Below are 22326 nucleotides of genomic sequence, written 5' to 3'. Positions count from 1 at the left end.
GAGAACCTTGATAGTTTTCATACACTGCCACCATCCCAGGCTACTGAGACCAGGCATAACGGGGCCATCTAAGACAGCAAATATTAATGAGGCTACATGTAATTACAGGCTGCCTTCCTCCCATGGGAGTAAAGACAGACTATAAGAGACCATTAAGAGAGTCAATTCAAGGAGCAATAAAAGGAAAAATTCTTACTGTGAATTTGTGTTCTATAAGACTCTCAGAGGGCATTCAGATTTGGGATTTGCTTATTTGGGATAAGCTCCCCCTCTTGAGTTGATAGGCAGGGCCAATTTTTACAGTGGAGGGGCATGCACATTCCCCAGACTGGAAGAGCACTCGAGCCCCCTTGGCCTCATTCAACAAATACATCCATCAAATTTAAGAAATAACCAGAACAAACAGGAACAAGTTCAACAACCAGGTTATGAAAATGCAGCTTCGACACCCTGAGAAACAGCACCAGATGTCCCCCAATAAACTGGGACATCTCAAATCTCCTCCAGGAGTTCCTGACTATCACTCCAATCTACTGTGCAGGCAGAAGCTTAAAATAACAAAATAGATTACCTGAAGGCAGCTGTTGGGGAATGCCCTCTGGGAGTCCTGGAGAATGATAATTCAAGGTCAGCATTTCATTTTTCTCCCAGGACTCCTGAAGGGCATTCAGATTCCTTGCTTTTGGGGATATACCAAAGCAGTACAGCTTCAAGGGAGGGCTTTAGGTAATCAATAACTAGGACTCCAAAATCTGTTGCAATACTCTGTATCCAAAAGCTGTGTCACAGTGGATGAAAGTACCTCAATATTATAATGCCTACAACTGTGACTTGTGGCTTCCTGTCCCACTGGGCAAGGAGTACAATCACAGGCTTCCAATGGCCTTCTTCCACATTTGAGCAGCTGATGCTCCTGTTTTCTTCAGGCCACTAAGTAAAGGCACAGGCCCAGGCCCAGTGGCAGCAGAGCAAAGCTGCAGTGACAGCTTTCCCCACTATACCAGGGGTTTGCCAGCTTCTTCTTTTTCCTTACCACAGTGTGGGGTCCCATAGTCCTAACTGGAAACGTAGGGTGGGGGGAAGGAGAAAAACAAGAAAGGAAAAGAAAATTCTGCTGCACAACTAGCATTCTCATTTTTGTTTGGGGCCATGCCATAGCGTATAAACTTGCTTTAAGTACATGGGCTACAAGAGCCTGGCTCTAAGGAATAAGAACCACCACTGTCATTAGCCAACATGAAATATCACCACTGCAGTTTACCAAAGAAGGATCAGGAGGTAGTTTCTCTTCTTTCCTATGAATGTATGTTCCCGTAGCAACACTGAGGGCCCGATAGACGCCGTCGACAGCATCAGGGTGGGAGGCAAAATAAAGCAGCATCTCAGTGTAGTCCAGCAGTGGAGGTTCTTTTTCAGCATCAGCAAATAACGTGAATAAGAACTGCAATAGGAAACGTGCTTCAGTTAATCCATGCACAGGGTATTTCACAACTTTAACAATTAGAATCATAGAGTTGGAATGAACCTAATAGATCATCTAGTCCAACCCCCTGCCTACAGTATCTACTACAGGTGATTAAATTAAAGACTGCGCAGAACCCATTAAAGGCTGAGCAGAACCCACTCAGCCATAAATGCAGCAGTAGGACTACAGCACAAGTTGTGTTTCAGACTCAGGGTGGGAAATCTCTGTGCTGGGAACATGTATTCATCTTGCAGTGGGTATGTGGTGATTCTGAAATCACTCCAGGCCAAACATTATAGGCATTTTCAGACTAAAGGTCTTATTATATGTACCTGAGGTGACACAGATGCCAGTGTCTCAAACAGTGGCTTCCATGTAACTCCTAAGAACCTACAAACTTCTAGAAAAGAATGACCAGAACAAAGAAAAACAGCTGCCCACAGCCTTGAGCTTCCTTTTCAAAGTCCTCTCTTGTAGGAGGTCCATCTGTGACATACATGGGAGGGGGAATCAGAGTTTCCTTGTTATGTAGGAAGCAAAATTGTGGCTTTTATTCACTGGAAATCACAAAATGCCAAAACTGAACATTTTTATGCTTTCTGGGAGTGACTTGGGCGCCACTGTGGAGGAAATGGCAAGAAGACATCTTATACTCTGTGTAAAAGGAAGGAAAGAAATGTATTTGTGATCTTCCCCTGTGCTTTTTTGGGTCACACATCAATTCTGTAAGTATGGGAGAGAGCTTGGAATTGAAACAGAACGTGCAACTCAATCAGCATAGGCCTTGCCTCTGGAGTAGAAGGTGATTTAAGACAAACTTGGTATAAGCTTTACACGTGAAAATGACCTGTCATTTTGTACCGGAAAAAAAAGATTTCCTCAGGGATACTTCTAGCGCTCTCTTTCCTCTGAAAGATACCAATCCTGATGAAGAACCTCAATGCTCAGCAGAAAAAGGACATATTCATGACTGCTTCTTACAGAGAACAAAATGTTTGTGGCAATGTGCAAATGTATTAAGGAAGTGCAGGTGCCAACCATAAAAGAGAAGGACCAGGATTTTCAAGCTTTGTATGCAGGCAGTAGCAGATGAAGGGGGTGGCTGGGGGGGGCTCAGGCCCTAGGTACCAGGCTGCAGGGGGGTGTCGGGGAGCTAGTGAAGTGCAGGAGGGCAACTAGGGTGACGTGCTCCCTCTCCACGGTGCTCCAGGTGTGTTTCCGTGACTCACTGCAGGGAGGGTACAGCGCTCATCACTGTAAGCAATGAGAACACTGAATTGGGCGCACCTGCTCTCCCTTGGGTCTGAATAGCTCCAAAATTGAGCCATTCTGGAAGCAGGCGGCATAGCAGGCACAGGATGGGGGTGACACGATGATATAAGGGAGTGATGTTTTCACATCACTGTGTCGCCAGCCCTGGGAGCCATGAAGCTCCTGTATGCAGCTGTATGCAGGAAGTTCTAATTTAGTTATTCCTTGTGACTCAGGTAGCAGGACCTGTGAAAAACCTGTGCAAGAGGTATTGCAGAGCAGCTGCCAGTCAGAGGTTACTATTCTAAGTCAGACCAACCCAGGGTCTGGCTCAGTATAAGGTAGCTTCATCTTTTCAGAAGAGCCTACAATCCACAAAAGAAGTAAAAGCATGTTGATGGGATAAAGAAGTGTTCAGAAGTGGGGAACATAGGGTTTGGTTTGGATTATTTAAAGGGAATTGGTGTCTCACAATACACTGTGCACTTCTTGGCCAATTGGTAGCAGAAAGTAAGAATGACAGTGGCCTATCCACAAGATTACTCTGTACTGAGTATATCTGTACTGAGGTGAGCAGAAGGTTGATCAGTGTCTACTGCTAGATCTCTGGGTGACTCCTGATAGTTTAACATCAGTAACTGAAACCCACAAAATGACAGAGCAGATAATTGGCAGGAGGGAATGGTAGTGTTACTTTCCACTAGGAGGTTACATTTTCAATTACTATCTAACAGGCAGTGTGTAAATGACAGAGATCAGAGATATAGCTTCAAACAGAAAACAAAAGCACACTGTCACTGCAACAACACAGAAAGCTCAAATGTGTGGAAAGGCTCTCATGAATTCTGTTTGCTTCAAGATTTCATTCTCCCATGTCTATGGCAATTTTTAGGGCATTAAAAAAATAAACAATTTTTTTTGGACAGTCTTTTGAAATACCTGGGAACTACTTCCAGGACAATGTATTTAGGATCAAGGTCCAGAAGGGCAAACTTAAAAGACAGTTTCTTGGAACTAACTGTTCCAAGTTATCACAGGCAAAAAATACTTTGGTTTGAGTTGAATATTAAATAGGTACGGCCCAGCTCTGCAATAGAGTAAAATTAACACTGCTGGAGAAAAACAGCACCCATGACTTCAAGATCTTGAGCGACAGCCTTAAGTATTGTAATAACAAATGAACACACTCCTGAGTCCACTGAAATTCATGATCTTGTGTGCCTAAGGGCGCAATCCTACCCTGTGCTGGAACAGGCAACCCAAGAGGCTTGCGCTGTATCCAGCGCAGGATAGGGGCCCAGGGCAGCTCAGCCAGAGGCAAGGGGAAAATTTTCCCCTTACCCCTGGGGAAGCTGCCTTTTCCCTTTTGGGTCTCCTCGGACTTGTGCCACCTCCACCTGCCCCTGGGGCCGCCCACTGCCCGCCCTCCCCCGCCCAGGAACGCCTCCCTCCCGCCCACCCCAGAGGCTTGCGTTGGTCCAGCCGGACCGATGCAAGCCTCACAGAGGAAGCCGGCATTTAAGCTTGCATCAGCCTCCACAGACCAGTGGGCCTATGAGCACCGGCCCGGCCTCCTCCTGAGCACCATGGGTACTTCAGGACTGCGGCCTAAATCTAAATTGAATTATGGCCTATGAAATTTTAACACTTACTTTTATAAGATGCTCCTGACGATTAAATGGTAATGGTTCTGTAGGACTTTCTGGAATGACTAGATCTTCACTGCCTTTAAACCAGAGACCAGCCTAAAAACAGTAAATGTTTTTCCATTTATTATTCTAATCATAGCACCATTTATAGTTTCCAGTTTAAGGACACGACCAAACTACGTGACACTAAATGTGTTAAGAACATAAGAAGTGCCCCGCTGGATCAGGCCAAAGGCCCATCTAGTCCAGCTTCCTGTATCTCACAGTGGCCCACCAAATGCCCCAGGGAGCACACTAGACAACAGGGAGCACACAAGACAACAGAGGTTACAAAGACTTTCTGAAGTAAAAACATCTTCAGGCCTTGCCAGAAGACTAATAACAAGGCAGTTGTTCTCAGTTCAAAGGGGAGGATATTCCATAATACAGGCACCACCACTGAGAAGACACTATTTCTGGCTGCCCCTAACCCCTCTCAGTGGTGCCACAACCAAAAGGACCATCTCAGATTACCAGAGGGAATGGGCGGACTATACAGAAGAAGGTGGTCTCTCAAGCATGCTGGTCCAAAGCCTTAAAGGGCTTTAAAGTTCAAAACCAACACCTTGAATTGATTGTAGTTACAAGCTAAACAAAACAATGCTATCCTAATACATTTACCCAGAAGTTAGTTATATTGAACTCAATGGAACCAGGGAAGCGCCCACATGGTTCCAGCCTTAGTGTACTCTTGGGTAGCAGGTGCGTGGGGCTCCAGTTTGGATCAGAACCATAGCATAAAGGTAGGAATACTGAACTCTGAAACCTCTGTGCTGTTTTCACAATGAAAACCATCTCTACAAACTGGTTATTTAACCCTAAAAATGCCATTATCATTTTCAGCAGAAAAACAATTGGCTCTAAAAAAAAATTAAACACAATTATTAACCAAGAAAATGGAACCTGCATATCCAGAGTCAGTATACCTGTGTACCAGATGATGGAGACAAACAACGATGACAGGGAGGCAATTGGGGAGGGGGAGAGTTAACCTTCATGCAGCGCTTGGCACCTGGCTACCAATTTTCAGAAAAAGAATGCAGGAGTAGGTGGACCTGCAAGTCTTATGTGCTCACACCAACAAAAAGCCAGCATCCTGACTCGAAACCTTTATGAGCTTTCCTAGCATATGTCAGACTGCACAGAGTTGTATCTTCTGGGTGCGGGATAAGAGCAAGTTGGTTGCACTGCTGGTAGCTTGCTGAACAATTTAGGGTGCAATCCTAACCTCTTATGTCAGTGTTTTCCAGCACTGGCATAGCAGTGCCAATGGGACTTGTGCTGCATCCTGCAGTTGGGAGTCACTCATGGAGACCTCTTCAAAGTAAGGGAATGTTTGTTCCCTTACCTCAGAGCTGCATTGCCCTTATGTCAGTGCCGGAAGGCACTGACATAAGGGGTTAGGATTGCGCCCTTAGGCTGCCATCCTATAACACTTTCCTGGGAGTAAGCCTCATTGAACACAGTAGGATTTACTTCTGAGCAGACAGGAATAGGGTAATTAGAGGTTTTCTGCCTGGGAGTGACACTGAATAAGCACATGGTTCGCAGAGAAGGGGAGGGAAGGCATACAGATAACACGAGTTGGAACTATAGTAACTTCCCACCACTTCTCCAAACCGTATTTTTCTGAACTGTCAAAAGTGGCTCAAGGCTCCATTACCACCTCCTTCCCCACTATCTCCATGGCCCTCCCCTTCAAAGCTCATACATGGTGGCATAGCTGGAGGGGGGCGGAGCACCCATGGCAGGGAGCCTCCACGTGGTGGGCAAGTGGCCCCTCCCTTCGGAGCCATTCCAGGCGGGGGGTGGGGCAAAATGGAGCCACCCCCCCTCAAGCTGCCCCCCTCAATTACGCCCTCAAGGCGCAATTACAGTGCGCTTCAAGCTCAAAAAATTCATATTACATAGACATACATCCTTTGATCTCCCATTCTAGGCAAAATACAACACACAACATTAAGAGAGGAGAAAAAGTTATACCTGAAGAGACAACATAAATTGGTTTCTATGCTATGTCACAGGTACATAAGAACATAAGAACAGCCCCACTGGATCAGGCCATAGGCCCATCTAGTCCAGCTTCCTGTATCTCACAGCGGCCCACCAAATGCCCCAAGGAGCACACCAGATAACAAGAGACCTCATCCTGGTGCCCTCCCTTGCATCTGGCATTCTGACATAACCCATTTCTAAAATCAGGAGGCTGTGCATACACGTCATGGCTTGTACCCCGTAATGGATTTTTCCTCCAGAAACTTGTCCAATCCCCTTTTAAAGGCGTCCATGCCAGTCGCCATCACCACATCCTGTGGCAAAGAGTTCCACAGACCAACCACACGCTGAGTAAAGAAATATTTTCTTTTGTCTGTTCTAACTCTCCCAACACTCAATTTTAGTGGATGTCCCCTGGTTCTGGTGTTATGTGAGAGTGTAAAGAGCATCTCCCTATCCACTCTGTCCATCCCCTGCATAATTTTGTATGTCTCAATCATGTCCCCCCTCAGGCGTCTCTTTTCTAGGCTGAAGAGGCCCAAATGCAGTAGCCTTTCCTCATAAGGAAGGTGCCCCAGCCCCTTAGGTAGGTGCCCCTACCTGGTGCCTACCTGGTGCCCCAGGTAGCAGCAGAAAACCATTACACAAAGCATGTCTGCAGAGTTTTTCAAATTTGTTTTTTGAAATTACAGTGTGCCTGTATTTTTATTTCTAGAAACAACATTTTAATATTGCTTACCTGGCTTTTGCTAACCTTTTAATGGTACTGGCATGTACATCCTTTTCAGACTATGCAATAGTGACTCAATGACTCACTAAATGAACCTGTCTTGCTTTTCAAAGTATGAGTCAGTGATTCTGCTTCTTTTAGTGAAACAGAGAAAAGGAGTATCAGCTGCTGCTGATAAACGGAAAGTTGTGATGGCTGGTTTTAGATGTAATGCTGGAGCAATTGATCACTTCAACTCTACCAAAAAATAAGCTGCAGACAGGGCCCAAGCATGGGAAGGGGGGACAAATACACTTAACTGGGACTGCAAGTCCATTATTGAGTCTAAATCATCAGTCATTCCAGAACAGAATATTTTTGCAAACTTTTCCAAGCTTCTATGCAGGGTGTCTAAATCTTGGAAGATTTGCTGGAACCAATCAGAACCAAAACAAGCTGTTGGAAGAAAAACAGCAGTCATCATTTTTTCTGTGATCTGAATTGGCCATGGATGGCAGTTTTTTCACCTACCCCAGAATGGCAAGGGAGGGAAAGTGTGTTCAGTAGGTTTCATGTGTTAAAAATTGGTCACTTGTGTTTAATAAAGTGGCCCAAGCTAAACCCAAGTGTAATTGGGGTGTGTCAGAGTAAATAGAATGCCAGATGCAGGGGAGTAGTCGCAAAATGCAAATATATTGTGGTCTTGTGCAGTGGCTTTACTAGGGTTCGCATCACCCGGTGCGGGATGCCAGCGCATCACCCCCCATGCAGTGGGTGGGTCAACACCCCAGGTGGTGGGTGTGGTGATGTACCATCACTCTGCCCCCACTGGTTTTTGGGCTGTACCTTTTGATAGAACAAATATAGAACACATTCTTCATGAAATTACGCATTGATTGATATATAACATGCTGGTATTATTCCTCCAAACTGTGATTTTAGTGATTTTGGTCACTAGTGGTGCCACCAACCCCCCAGGGTGTCAACTTACTAACACCTTATTGCAGCAGTTCTCAAACTTTTAGTACTGGGACCCGCTTTTTAGAATGACAATCTGTCCAAGACCCACCAGAAGTGATGTCATGGTGGAAGTGACATCATCAGGCAAATTAAAATAAATAAGTATAAATAATTAAAGTAAAACAATTAAACAAGCAGAAGCCAGCCCTGTTCCACCAAGTGAATTTCCTCTGTAGCCTGTCTGCAATAGCACTCCCCTCCAAAATCAGTAAGGATTTCAGCCCTACTCAGTGTCCAGTTCAATTTAAGAACATCTGTTTAAACCAGATCACTGTCAGGATCCACCTGGCTTCGCAAGTCTCAAAAAGGTTCACCTTATCAGCTGAAGACTCTGTTTTGATCCTTTTTAGTGGGGGGGGGGAAGGCTGCTTTCTGGAGCACTTGTTTAGCTGCAGGTGCATAGGATCAGGACCATTCTGATAGTCTTGCACTCTCCTTCACCTGATCTTCCACACCAGCCAAGGCACATTTGCTTACTCATGAGTAAATGCAACCATGAGGCTTTGTTTCGCTTTCCATAAGGCTCAGTACATTATCTACTTGGAGGGAAGGACTTCCTTCTCAGGTATTTTTGGGGCTGCATTCACTGGATCAGGACCATTCTGGTGTTGTTGGATTCCTCTCAGCCTGCCCTTTCTGACAAACTAAGGCAATTTTGCCTACTCATGAGTAAACGTGCGATACAGCTCACTTTCACTTTCCATAGGGATCCATGCATTTTTTGTTCTCCAGTTTTTTGGCCCTAACTTTTGATAGAAAGGAGATATTTCACTCTGGTTTGTTGCATTGCATTCTGCTCGAAATTCCGCATTCAACAGTATATAATATGATGCGGTTACTCCTAACCACCGCAATTTTAGCGTGTCACCCCCCCCAGTGTGCATCACCGCCCCGTGCGCATGACCCGGTGCGGTGTGCACCCCCCGTACCCCCTAGTGATGCCACTGGTCTTGTGTGCTCCCTGAGGCATCTGGTGGGCCGCTGTGAGATACAGGAAGCTGGACTAGATGGGCCCTGGGCCTGACCCAGTAGGGCTCTTCTTATGTTCTTAAATAGCATTCAAACTAGATCTTATTGAAAAGTGAGTGTGGATATGTACGTGCTTATTCCCATCAAAAGAGGAGAAGAGTTCTGTTCAGTTCCTAGTTTTAATTGCTTGTAGATTGCTCTCTCCTACTTTAGACTTCTCATTAGATTCTTTTTCATGTCTTGTTGTTTTATGTCTCCCTGTCTTCTCTTATTTTGCAGTATGTATATTATTATTATTAATTATTATTATTATTATATACCGCTTTTCAACAGAAAGTTCACAAAGCGGTTTACAGAGAGAATCAAACAACTAATGGCTCCCTATTCCAAAAGGGCTCACAATCTAAAAGGATGCAAAAGAACACCAGGAGACAGCCACTAGAAAAGACAGTGCTAGGTGAGGAGGGCCAGTTACTCCTCCCCCCAACCCACTAAATAAAGGAAGAGCACCCACTTAAAAAGTGCCTCTTACTCAGTTAGCAGGGGTTACATGCATTGTGTATAACATGCATTGTGTAATTCAACGCTACTGTGAATGAGTTGTTCATTCCACAGCTCCACTAACACAAACAACACTCTGATCAGGACTGCTACTAGTCCAGAATTGGCTCTAGAAGACAGAGAAAGAGCATCTATACAGGTAAGAACATAAGAACATAAGAACAGCCCCACTGGATCAGGCCATAGGCCCATCTAGTCCAGCTTCCTGTATCTCACAGCGGCCCACCAAATGCCCCAGGGAGCACACCAGATAACAAGAGACCTCATCCTGGTGCCCTCCCTTGCATCTGGCATTCTGACATAACCCATTTCTAAAATCAGGAGTTTGTGCATACACATCATGGCTTGTACTCCATAATGGATTTTTCCTCCAGAAACTTGTCCAATCCCCTTTTAAAGGCATCTAGGCTAGACGCCAGCACCACATCCTGTGGCAAGGAGTTCCACAGACCGACCACAAGCTGAGTAAAGAAATATTTTCTTTTGTCTGTCCTAACCCGCCCAACACTCAATTTTAGTGGATGTCCCCTGGTTCAGGTAACTCTAGGCAGGGCCTAGGAGGGGGGGGGTAAAGGGGGTAATTTGTACCCGGGCCCAGGGTCAAAAGGGGGCCCAGAAGCCAAAGGAGGGGGCCCAGAAATTTCCTGATAACTTACATTTTCCTATCTACTCAGACTTGTTGTCCGCATGGGATGCTGGGGACACTACCACGACTAGGGGTGCTGAAGACCCTACTGATGCCACATGGGTTAGTAGACCTGTGCTCCGAAGACTTTTCCAGCTGTCTCTACCCTCTCCCCACTCTGTTTCATCCCTCCCCCTTTGCAAAGGGACCCAAAAGAAACTTTGTACCCCCTGATAAAATTCATCTCAGAGGCCCTGACACTAGGAATTGTAGTTTGAGAGACAGAGAGATGTGTGCCCACCGATGATACTCTTAAGAACTACGAGTTCCAGAGTTCTTTAGTGCCTAGCAGGCATTTCCTAACTCATGCACAGAGGCAGGTGGAACCAATCAGGTGCAGCATCCAAATGGCAGCAGGAGGGAGGATCAAGCACCATAATAATTGTGGCACTGAGGTCCCAGGGGAAGTGGATGCCAGTGCTGCTGAAAGGACATACAGGCCCCAGAACTCATGTTAGTCTAGCCTCTGGTGTCCACAGAAGAATTGATGGGAGTTCCAAAGAACAGAAAACAGTGCCTAAGGGTGCAATCCTAAGCCCTTATGTCAGTGCTTTCCAGCACTGACATTAGGGCAATGCAGCTCTGAGGTAAGGGAACAAACATTCCCTTACTTTGAGGAGGCCTCCATGAGTGACACCCAACTGCAGGATGCAGCACATGTCCCATTGGCACCGCTATGCCAGTGCTGGAAAGCACTGACATAAGGGGTTAGGATTGCACCCTAAAGGGCAGAGTTATCACACACGCACATTATCATGTGTTACTATACTGTACATTCAAATCAGGCAGTCAGAACTGTAGGAAATGAAACAGAGTTTCCAAAAAACTAAAGGACACCAATCAATCCTTCTGTTTTTCAAAACAGACAAGGGTGGTACAGGGAAGAGTCCCATGTTACTGCTTTGTACCAGGTCCAAACAAAAAAATGCTTGGGCATTGACTGCACTCAGCAGTTTTCAGTGGCTTGATAAGAGGCACTACTGTCTGTGGTGTGTACACTCATTCCACTATTGTCTCCCTTCACTGCTTTTGCAAGTTCATGTAGAACACTCAGACATCTTTGACCAAAATAATAAGTGAGTACACCACAGGAAAAGATACCCCCATTTGATCAGCTCTCTGAAAAAAAACAACACCAAAACCACTGTCTGTCTCCGGTATCAATCTGTTTCATGGTGACTTAAAAGCTGCCTCGGTCAGAAAGATTCTTTGCAAGACTGTAGAATGGTACTTTACAAAAATATGAACTGTGCAAGGTTATTTTAATCTTGTTATAATCCGGGAGGATCACAGTCTCATCCCCAACCCTGCTAACTTGGTTGGACTTAGTCAAACTGGCTTTACTGAGATTTCAGCTGGGATGAATAATACAGATGGATTTAATTTCTTTTTGATTTTTTCTCAAAAGCCATAATAATTTAAATGAAAAACAAATTTTTGTTTTTCTTAAGTTTACCAGCATACCCAAAGCTCAGAGGACGCATCTTGAATACTGAACCAAAAGGATGTTCTATCTAGCATCCTGTGTTGACTCTGGAGCTGTTGGTATGTTTTTATTCTCTACCGAAGTTGTATAAAATACCACAACTGCGTAGGTGGGAGCGATATTGAGAGCTGCATCTCTTTGTGGTTTTTCCATCAGTGACGGGGTTTATCTCTTTTCCTTTTTCTGGTGACATGTGTAGCTACCACATGCTTTAACTTAGCAGAGCAAGAGTCTAGGCCAGACAAGCACCTGGAATTAGGTAGTCGGTTTCATACATTGCTGTGGAACACAAAAATGATGGCTGTGAAAGAAGCACAATAGTGTAATCACCCAGGTTGCAGACATTTGTGCACCAGAAAGAGTCCTAGGATATCAAGAACACTAACAGCACAATCCTATGAGTTTCTACTCAGAAGTAGGTCCCACTGAGTTCACAGAGATCTGCTCCTAGGTACTTGCAGTCTAAGTCAGGGAAAGACCACCTCAAAAACAGCCATAGGTGCATCCTCCCTGTGGAAATCTCCACCGATGAAGGGGGAAGAATCTCTAAAAGACCATGCTTCCCCCATCAGCCGCCATCAGGAATGCCTCCCTACCTTGGACAGCAAGCCTTTCCAAGAAATTCCTTCAAGTCCTGACGACCCACTTTCACCACCACCTTAGTCCTAGAAGTGGCACTAGGTATGTCAGGAACCTTACCAGTGTCACCAGAGCACATTACCAAGAAAGATGCTGCTATCTCTGACTGGGAGCTGATCTCAATCAAGGTGAGACAGGGAATACACATGCAGCATTTCCATCCTCAATATGCTTCTAATCAATGTAGGACAAAGGCACCAGCCTACCAGCCCTCAGGACTAGGTGTTGCTTATTAGACGTCACCTTGCCTCCTCCAGCTCCCACAGAGAGTCTTACACTGCGTGTGTCATCCTAGAATCTTGACTAGCATCACATGCTCATCACTGCAGCCTGCCTGCAGATCACTAGATGCATTTGCTAATGTTCCTCTTATTAGTCATATGGCTGGTGTCCTGCATGCAGGCCAAACATGCAAGCAGCACAGGGAGAGGGCAAGAAAGGGTGTCTACAGATGGAAGGGAGGCTGCATTGTGCAGGAAAACCTTGGCTACAGCGTTTGGGCTACAGCATTTGGGCCTCTTCAGCCTAGAAAAGAGACGCCTGAGGGGAGACATGATTGAGACATACAAAATTATGCAGGGGATGGACAGAGTGAATAGAGAGATGCTCTTTACACTCTCACATAACACCAGAACCAGGGGACATCCACTAAAATTTAGTGTTGGGAGAGTTAGGACGGACAAAAGGAAATATTTCTTTACTCAGCATGTGGTTGGTCTGTGGAACTCCTTGCCACAGGATGTGGTGATGGCGACTGGCCTGGACGCCTTTAAAAGGGGATTGGACAGATTTCTGGAGGAAAAATCCATTACAGGTGATGCATATGCACAGCCTCCTGATTTTAGAAATGGGCTATGTCAGAATGCCAGATGCAAGGGAGGGCACCAGTATGAGGTCTCTTGTTATCTGGTGTGCTCCCTGGGGCATTTGGTGGGCCACTGTGAGATACAAGAAGCTGGACTAGATGGGCCTATGGCCTGATCCAGTGGGGCTGTTCTTATGTTCTTATGTTCTTTGTATATATTCAGGCTTTCCTTCTCCCTAGCCAAGCTGTGGGAACCAAAACCCATTCATGCTGCCCTCCTAATAACTGCAGCAGAGAGCAGGAGTGTGGCCTTAGCTAACTGGAGCTAGAAGTGAGTAATTTAGCAAGATAAGAGAGCAGGAGGCAGTCTTCTCTGAATCAAAAACCATATCTGAAATATGGGAACCTTTGCTTAGGCAAAAGATGTTGGAATGGGTCTTTGTTGACTTGGTGACCAAAGTATAGCAAAAATCCCAGTTGTACATATAAAATTGTATGCATCAAAGGCCTCATGGCAATAGATGAGGAACTACAGAAAGTTGACTGGCTGCTTGTCCTGTTGCTTTCAGTGGGCCTTAAAATACTCAATTTCTGCTGGATCAAGTTCACAAACCAAGATTCTTAAAAGGAAAAAAATCAAGACCTGGTACCTGATCATATTGTTCTTCTGTAACAAAGCCTGATCCATCTTCATCAATTGCCTGGAATCTCTGCAGCGTCTCTAGCAGCTCTGTCACAGAAGGCACTGGCCAAGGCTGAGAAGCGGCTTGTAAAAACTTGCGCCAGTCCACAAAATCTGAGGTCACCGTTAGCAACAAGGCCAGGTTTTGTAACTGCAGTATAAAATTGCAAACATCTAGATGAACACAGTTCTCTTAACAGTGAAAAGAAGAAGAATAGATAGCTAAGGACAGAACAATTTAATGTAATTTTTATATAATAAAACTCTCCTGACTGTGCCACTCATAGATTTTATCTTTTGAACTATGACAATACACAGGGCTATCAAAATGGTTACGGTACTTCCTCACAGACAGAGAAGCTGACTCTGTATTAGAGAAGTGTCAAACTCATTTCATACAGAGGGCCAAACAGCATTCATGGCGCCTGCTAAGAGCCAGAAATATTATCATTAAGCAGGTAATGACCAGAAATAGGCATTTTTTTCTCACTAAGGAACTCATTAGCTTCAAATAACAGAAAATATGCAAATCTTGATCATATAATTTTCGGTTATCACATGGACTGGCCTTTCAGCAGCGCCATTTCTGCTGAGGCATCACTTTGAGGCTCAGCAGTGCTCCGCAAGGAAAAACCTCAGCAGAAGTGGTGCTGCTGATAAGGTGGCCTGCGTGACCATTGGGCTCTCCCGGCACCTCAGCAGCTTCTCTCTTTCTTGGTCTGACTCTTCCCCCATCCTGTTCGTCACCTTCTGAGACTTCCTTCTGTCTCTCCCTCCACCACCTCAACAGAAGCAGCACTGGCCTGCACGACAATAGGGCTCTCATAGCAACTCCCTTCCTGCAATGCCACTTCTGCCACTGTGTCATTTTGCAGCTCAGCAGCTGAGAGCAGCTGATGGTGGCTTTGGGAAAGCCCAATTATTATGCAGGCCAGATAAAGAGCTTCCATGAGCCACATCCGGCTCGCAGGCCTTATGTTTGACACCCCTGGTCTATAAGTACACGAAAAGTCTGAAAACAAGGCATTTTTATGCCTCTCATTCACTTAAAGACTGGCTCACAATAGTAATCAGTGCTTCCGCAGAAAGAAACTAATAGTCCAATCCTATCCATGGCAGGCCTGTACAGTTGCAGACCTGGCCCCTGTGCTGCCCCGGGGTACAGGAACACAATATGTCACCCCACCCATCCCGTAACATGCTGCCCCCATCTGAGACTCACCCAGCCATGTGGAGCCTCACACAACATCCCCAGGCACTCCGAAAGCCTTCTGAGGCCTTTGGAGCACTGTTACTGTTAGTACTGAAGTACTGTTAAACTGTGCTCCAGAGGCCTCCGAAGGCTTTTGGGCTTTCAGAACACTTGGAGACGCAGTGCAGGGCCTCCCTGGCCCACAGAACAGCCTCAGAGGGTGGGCAAAGGCGTGGCAGTGCCGCCCCCACAAGCATGACATCTGTGGCATTTTAACCCCCCCAACCCCCCTCCCAGACTGCCACTGGGCCTCCAGCATGCAACAGTGCTGGTGCAGCCTCTGCTACATGCTATGGGCTGGCAGGAGACTATGCTGTGGCAGAGAGGTAAACAGAAGAAATGTTTACTTACCTATTCCACCATGCCATGGACTCCAATCAGCCTATTTGGATCTCCACCAGCCCTTTGTCTAGTGCATGTCTGAGTGGGACCAAGGGGCCATGTAAGAACATAAGAACAGGCCCACTGGATCAGGCCAAAGGCCCAACTAGTCCAGCTTCCTGTATCTCACAGCGGCCCACCAAATGATCCAGGGAGCACACCAGATAACAGGAGACCTGCATCCTGGTGCCCTCCCTTGCATCTGGCATTCTAATACATAGCCCATTTCTAAAATCAGGAGGTTGCACATACACATCATGGCTTGTAACCTGTAATGGATTTTTCCTCCAGAAACTTGTCCAATCCCCTTTCAAAGGCGTCCAGGCCAGATGCCATCACCACATCCTGTGGCAAAGAGTTCCACAGACCAACCACACGCTGAGTAAAGAAATATTTTGTTTTGTCCGTCCTAACTCTCCCAACACTCAATTTTAGTGGATCTCCCCTGGTTCTGGTATTATGTGAGGGTATAAAGAGCATCTCTCTATCCACTCTGTCCATCCCCTGCATAATTTTGTATGTCTCAATCATGTCCCCCCTCAGGCGCCTCTTTTCTAGGCTGAAGAGGCCCAAACGCCGTAGCTTTTCCTCATAAGGAAGGTGCCCCAGCCCAGTAATGTCAAGGAGAGGAAGGTAGCAAAGGATATTGGTGGCACCGCTGCAGCCAATATCTGCCCTGTTCCAGCCCTCGGAATGCCCCCAGTCAGCCCTGAACCCTTCCCTGATCCCACCTAGGAACATCCCTTCTATTGACTTATCTTTGTCAGCAGGACCCAGGCTTTGTCGCGGCAGCTCTGACTGGTCCAGCAGCTAGAGCCTCTGAGCTATGGCTGGGCCTTTTGCCACAGCTACATTTCCACTGTTATAAATGGCCCGTAGGATTGGGCTGTAAGTCACATCTCCATCTGAACACAGACTCAAATGCCTCCCCTCTTCATATCTTTCAACACACTTTGGATTTGAAGAGGGAGATTTCTAGATGCTTCCAGGCATGTGCCATACAAACAATAAAGTACAGTGGCAGCCAGGAATGCATCTCCTCTATGCTTGCAGAAAGCAAGTTGTATTAAGGGGACGGTGGACAAGATGGGCATTTGGCCTAATCCAGCAGGGCTCTTCTTATGTTGTTATGCTGTTATGCGTTTGTTTACTAGCAGTATTATGTATTTGGAGAAATTCCTCCTAGGTTGAAAGCAAAAGAAGTAGATCTCAGCTTGTAAATAGGTGTAGCAGCATATCCTGAACTAGCAATATATCCTACTTTTAAAAAATAGCAGCAATGTGAACTGTATATCCAATCAACATGACAAGAGATTCAAGTTAAAAACTACAGGGGTTACAAGTATAGTAGATACTCACATCATAAATGGTGAGGTGCATCCAGGCATCAGGAAGCGTGTTTGAGCCAAGATTCAATGTTATCAGATCATAAATAATGTCAATGAACATTTTACTTAGTATTAAGCCTAGGCAAAGGAGACAAAAATAGTGTGTCACTATAGTTCATAAAAGCAATTTGAACATTCATCATATTTCCACTTCCTGATTAAGCATATAAAAATATCTCTACAGCATTTACTTCCTAATTGTGAGTACAATATTTGTAATTTACACTATAGTTCCACACTGTTTAATGGCTTCAGATCCCTCACATGCTATGTGTATGCACCCACCAATCAACTAAAAATTCAATATGAAAGTAATTCAGAAACTTCTGACTAGTATTGAAAAGTAGTTTTGATCTGAAACCTTGGACATACTGAGATAAAAGGTGGAAACTGGTAAGTCTAAGGTTACATTCCTATGTGTATTTACTTGGGAGTAAAACTCATTGAATATAGTGGTACTTACTCCCATCTTCCAAGTGAATGTGTGTAGGATTTGCTTGTTTGTGTACACATTTTTTTTTAAGATATCGTATCAGTGTGTTAACTGAGTGACAAAAGCAACAGCTCTGGATAGAACTGGCTGGTTAGCCCTGCCTTGGGCATCTACATTCTTTCTTCTTGATTGTGAATATACAGGTGGGACCTTGGTATCCACTGATTTGACTTATCACTGATACTGAGGTCCATCTTTAAATGCCTTGTAACAAGGGGGAAAAGCACCAAAATCCAATTGCCTACCTTTGGCCTATTAAATAATTATAATTTCATTCTAGTTTCCATTATTCACCCCACCTAGTGGCTGAATGTGGTATAGTGTCTATCACAATGCAGTGATATTGGAGGAGCAAGAAACCTGAAAGTGGGTCTTTAAAGTTATTTTCCACTGATTTGGTATCCACTGATTTTTTTTTTATCCACTGAGGGTTCCGGAATGGAATCCCAGTGGATAACAAGGCATGACCTGTACATATATTAGCAACACAACTTTATGCATGTTTACTCAGAATCAAGTTCCACTATGTTCAATGGGGCTTACTCACAGGTAATTGTGTGTACAGGACAACAGCCTAAGTCCCCAATTAAGGTGAATGCATTGACCGCATTGACGTGCATAAGATGCAATGTACTACTGTGGTGCAAGTACAATGGGAGCTGAAGAAGCTGGCCATAGAATCCATTTACATAGAATTTCACCAGGAATGTACCAATCAGAAATGAGAGGTAGGAGGCAGGTAGGAGGAGACTGCTGCACACAACTGGCTCTTCATATATGTACTGCAATAAATTCTGTAGCTGGCTTACCAAGTCAAGCTACTGAGAGCCCAATCCTTTGCATGTCTACTCAGAAGTAAGTCCTCTTATAGTCAATGGTGCTTACTCTCAGGCAAGTGTGGATAGGATTGTGGCCTAAATAATCTAACTCAGTCCTGTCTATGCTGACTGACAGGCACTGCCTTATGGGTTGTTTTTCGCATGGTGGATCAAAAATTGTGGCGGCCACATTCATTTTAAGCAAATTATTATTTGGTAATTTATTTTGAAAGTCAGCAATGCATAAAAAGTGTGGATCTTTAGAGAAACTACAATATATCAAAGTCTAGGTATAGAATGAAACGGTGTTTCTAAGATTAAAAAGAAGCCTCTATTAAGCACAGCTTTTAGAAACTACAGCTAGATGCATAGCGAAGCAACATACATAAAAATGGCTTATGAACTGGGTTACCAGATACAAGTGGAGACAGTACCTATACCTTTAACCATTGTATAGCAGACGGAATTTTGCAGCTTTATAAATCTTCTCATGCTGAACTGCACCTGACAAAATTCCCATACAATGCTTAAAGGTACTCTGTCCCTGTTTGCAACTGGTAACCCTACTTGTGAGAAGAAAATACACATCCTTTAATTCAAATTGATTCATCTTGATTAAAAAGATGCACATGGTACAATATTTTGATACAGTACTACAGGTACAGTTTAATCAGATGACCAGGGTCCCAATCCTATCCGACTTTCTAGCACTGATGCAGCCGCAATGCAGCCCCAAAGTAAGGGAACAAAGGTTCCCCTACCTTGAGAAGGCCTCTGTGACTGCCCCACTACTGCAGGATGCAGTGCATGCCCCGCTGACATGGCTGCATCCAAGCTAAGTGTAGTCCACCTGCCACATCCCATCATGATGGGCTGCCAAAAGGTAAGTGAACTTCTGATTTTTGCTATCTGGCTGTGTGTATAATATGCAGCTATCTGGCTGCAAAAGTAATAATATGGTTGACCAATACTAGGCAGGTCCCCAATGCATAACTAGTGGGCTGTATTTGGAATTGCAGGTCATAATTTGTGCCTGGTTTAGAAATAGAAAGTGTAATCCATGATCAATATCTGGCATACTGAGCATTTCCCCCAAGCATTTCCTCTTTCTGTTGCAGAAGAGCTGGCACATAGGTAAGTTAGTATGCGTGGTAGCAGAGGTTAGGGAGAAAGCTTTGGTGGGTCAAAAAGAGTTTGCATTGCATGTGGGCTTCACATCAGCTACCAAGCTTTTGTCAATGTCAGGTACTGAAAAATGATCACCTGTTTTCAAGCAATTTAAGCCTTTTCTTTTTTTGTAGTGAACATTTATGGCATACATGACTGCAGTTGAATAAAAACCAAATCACAGAGAACACCATTGTGCCTTGGGGCAAATGAGACAAGCATTATGTTAGGCTCAGTTTGCACAAATTGCCACATCACTGCAGCATTTGCTGAAGAACCCTCAAACATGCCACAAAACATACCAAATTTGCAACTCATCTACATTGACCATGTCCACTGATCAACCATTTTTCATCAGACTTGTAACATCACATGTGAATCCATTTAAGTTAGTACTAAATGCTACATGGACCCACTCAATCCCTACATGTTATGCACTCGTTTAGCTGTATGATTTGGCCCACAGCAAGTTCCAATTATAAACCCTAAACAATAAAATGTAAAGTACTGATTGATTCTCAAATATGAAAGGGTTTTGAGAGGCAATAACTGACTGGGTACCATTACTGCTAAGATATAAAAATACAGGCCTCTGGAGCCCCGTATCCATGGATCCTGTATGTGCAAATTCACTTATTGGTGGGTCAGGTATGCGCCCCCCTACATTAACCCCCACCAAAGGCGAGGGGAGCTCTGTTGCCCTAGCCTCCAGATAGTAAGAGCCTGATAGTTAAAAAAAAAAAAAAAGTCTACTTCTGGTTTCTCTGTGAATCCAGAACTGACTTTTTATGGCTTATAAGGCACTGGGAGGACTAGGGAAGCCCTGGAGGAGGGGGTGGCATGCCCTGGTATCTGTGGTTTCAGTTAACTGTGGGAGGTTCTAAAACAGAACTCCTGCGGATACCAGGGCACACCTGTACTCAACTTTCATGTGTTACCTAGTTCATGGAAGACTCAGTAATTTTAAAAAGTATTACATTAAAATTCCTTGACTAATGTTGAAAGTGTACATGCACATAACCACCAACCAGTATTTCTCTAGCTGTCCCTTGTTTTTAAAAATATTAAGCAAGATCATGTCCTTGTGTGGGTGGGGGGCAGAAAGAATTGGTGCATGAATACCCATGCAAATTAAGCCTCATATCTTGCCTAACTTCTGAGCTCCAGTTGCCAAGTAATGACCCAAAGTCTGTATTCCCACTAGTTGATGCATATTGACCTCTTGGGTGATGGCTCCTTTTAGCAAGCTCTACTTGGTCAGCTAGTTAGAAATCAAACTAGGCATGCATTTGTAGGTAGCAGAATTCTACATCTACAGTTGCCACTACAATTGTGAGCACAAAAAAGAACTAAAGAAGATGGTGCATGAACTGCAATACCTTCTCGTGCCGGCCACATTTAGAGGTGTTTTATCCAGCATACAGGGCTGATATTACATTTAAAAGAGAGTCAAAATCCTCAATTTGTTTTTGCCACATATTTTAGTCTCCATGTGCAATTTCTATTGCATTAAAATGTTCTCTGAAGTCCCACTTCTTCTTTTCAGTGATAATTCAGCTTATTGGTATAGTATGAAGACATCCTCTTTATAATAGCTACTGATGAGAGGGCTCCTATTACCACTGCTGCCATAAGCAGTGATGAAAATTACTTTGAAAGAAAAAAATTAATAACTGCCACCTGTTGCCACTGTACCAAAAATAAAAAGTTTGAAAAATTGTCACAACATCTTCCCCTCTTTATTTCAACCATCAATTTAGCACCCAAAAAATGAGAATTTTCTTATCTGTAAATTTCTGTTTTGGGGAGAGAAAAGGTGGCATCCCTGAACGTCTGGGAAGGCCCCCATGTAGGCAAAGGCAGAGTCAGCAAGCTTCTAAAGCACTGTATCAGCCTCTGGGAGAAATATGAATAGAGCCTCCTCTCGGATTCTTGAAATGGCCTGCACCTGAGCCAATTTGCCACTGTGCTAGATGTCCCCAACAGGTATTTTTCCTTGAATCATGCAAGGCTGCATGCTTCCTTATGAAGGGATTTGGAATGTATCCCTGTCCTGAAATGGTAGGAAGGATGGGAGGGGTGGGCAGGGAGGAGACAGGATGGGCAGACTGGACTCGAGAGAGAGGGTGGGATTAGTGGCAGCAATACATGCTGTACCCTATTTCCCCTTCCAAGACCAGATCTTCCGACATGGATCCACTCAGACATGCACCAGTGATTTACGAGTCGTGGGTCCTAGTAGATGTTGCCATGGAAGGGGTTTTCCTCAGGGCAAAGGGACAAATGTCCACTTACCTTGAGACTTCCAGGCTGCAAAATTTCCCCATGGGATGCAGCACAAGACATGCTAGCCCCAATGCATCAGCACAGGGGAATTCCAATAGGACTGGGCTACCCACGTGAGACACATGTACTTTCACTGGGGTTATATACCGTTTGTGGATAACCATGTGATTATTTTTAGTCAAAACTGAAGTTTTACTGGATATTCAATATATTTAGTCAATATTGAAGTTTTATTGGATATACTTAGTCAATATTGAAGTTTTTCTTTGCCCGGTGTGTAATAAATAATTATTTTTTTCTGACTTCCAAAGAGGAACTGTTATTGTCTATTACAGAAAATATATATAATTTTAATTTAAAGGTGGGGTACTTTAATTAAAGGTGGGGTACCCTAGACACATGTCATGAGATAGAAAACCACTGTTTCAATATTAGAGCCTAACCGGTTGACTCTCAAACTTGTAAATGATAGGATCAAATGACTATGGAATGTAAGAAGTACTATAGGTTACTGTTGGCATCCTTCAGTCTCGGAAGACTATGGTATAGCGCTCTGAATGGTGGTTCTGGAAGAGTGTCCTCTCCA

General features: G+C 44.5%; 1 protein-coding gene across 1 annotated transcript in view; it reads right to left on the bottom strand.

The window, feature by feature from the left end:
* The window catches only part of SPEF2 (sperm flagellar 2), a 126178-nt gene that overhangs the window by 11139 nt on the left and 92713 nt on the right, over window positions 1–22326 (bottom strand). The window contains exons 31-34 of the mRNA XM_066618176.1: window positions 16948–17054; window positions 13924–14106; window positions 4369–4461; window positions 1262–1441 (exon numbers count right to left, since the gene is read on the bottom strand). Coding sequence (XP_066474273.1) covers window positions 1262–1441; window positions 4369–4461; window positions 13924–14106; window positions 16948–17054 — 563 coding nt within the window. The remainder of the gene's footprint in view (window positions 1–1261; window positions 1442–4368; window positions 4462–13923; window positions 14107–16947; window positions 17055–22326) is intronic.

The sequence above is a fragment of the Tiliqua scincoides genome, chromosome 2, assembly GCF_035046505.1.
Source record: "Tiliqua scincoides isolate rTilSci1 chromosome 2, rTilSci1.hap2, whole genome shotgun sequence".
Taxonomy (NCBI): domain Eukaryota; kingdom Metazoa; phylum Chordata; class Lepidosauria; order Squamata; family Scincidae; genus Tiliqua; species Tiliqua scincoides.
This window is presented reverse-complemented; position numbering and strand designations above follow the sequence as displayed.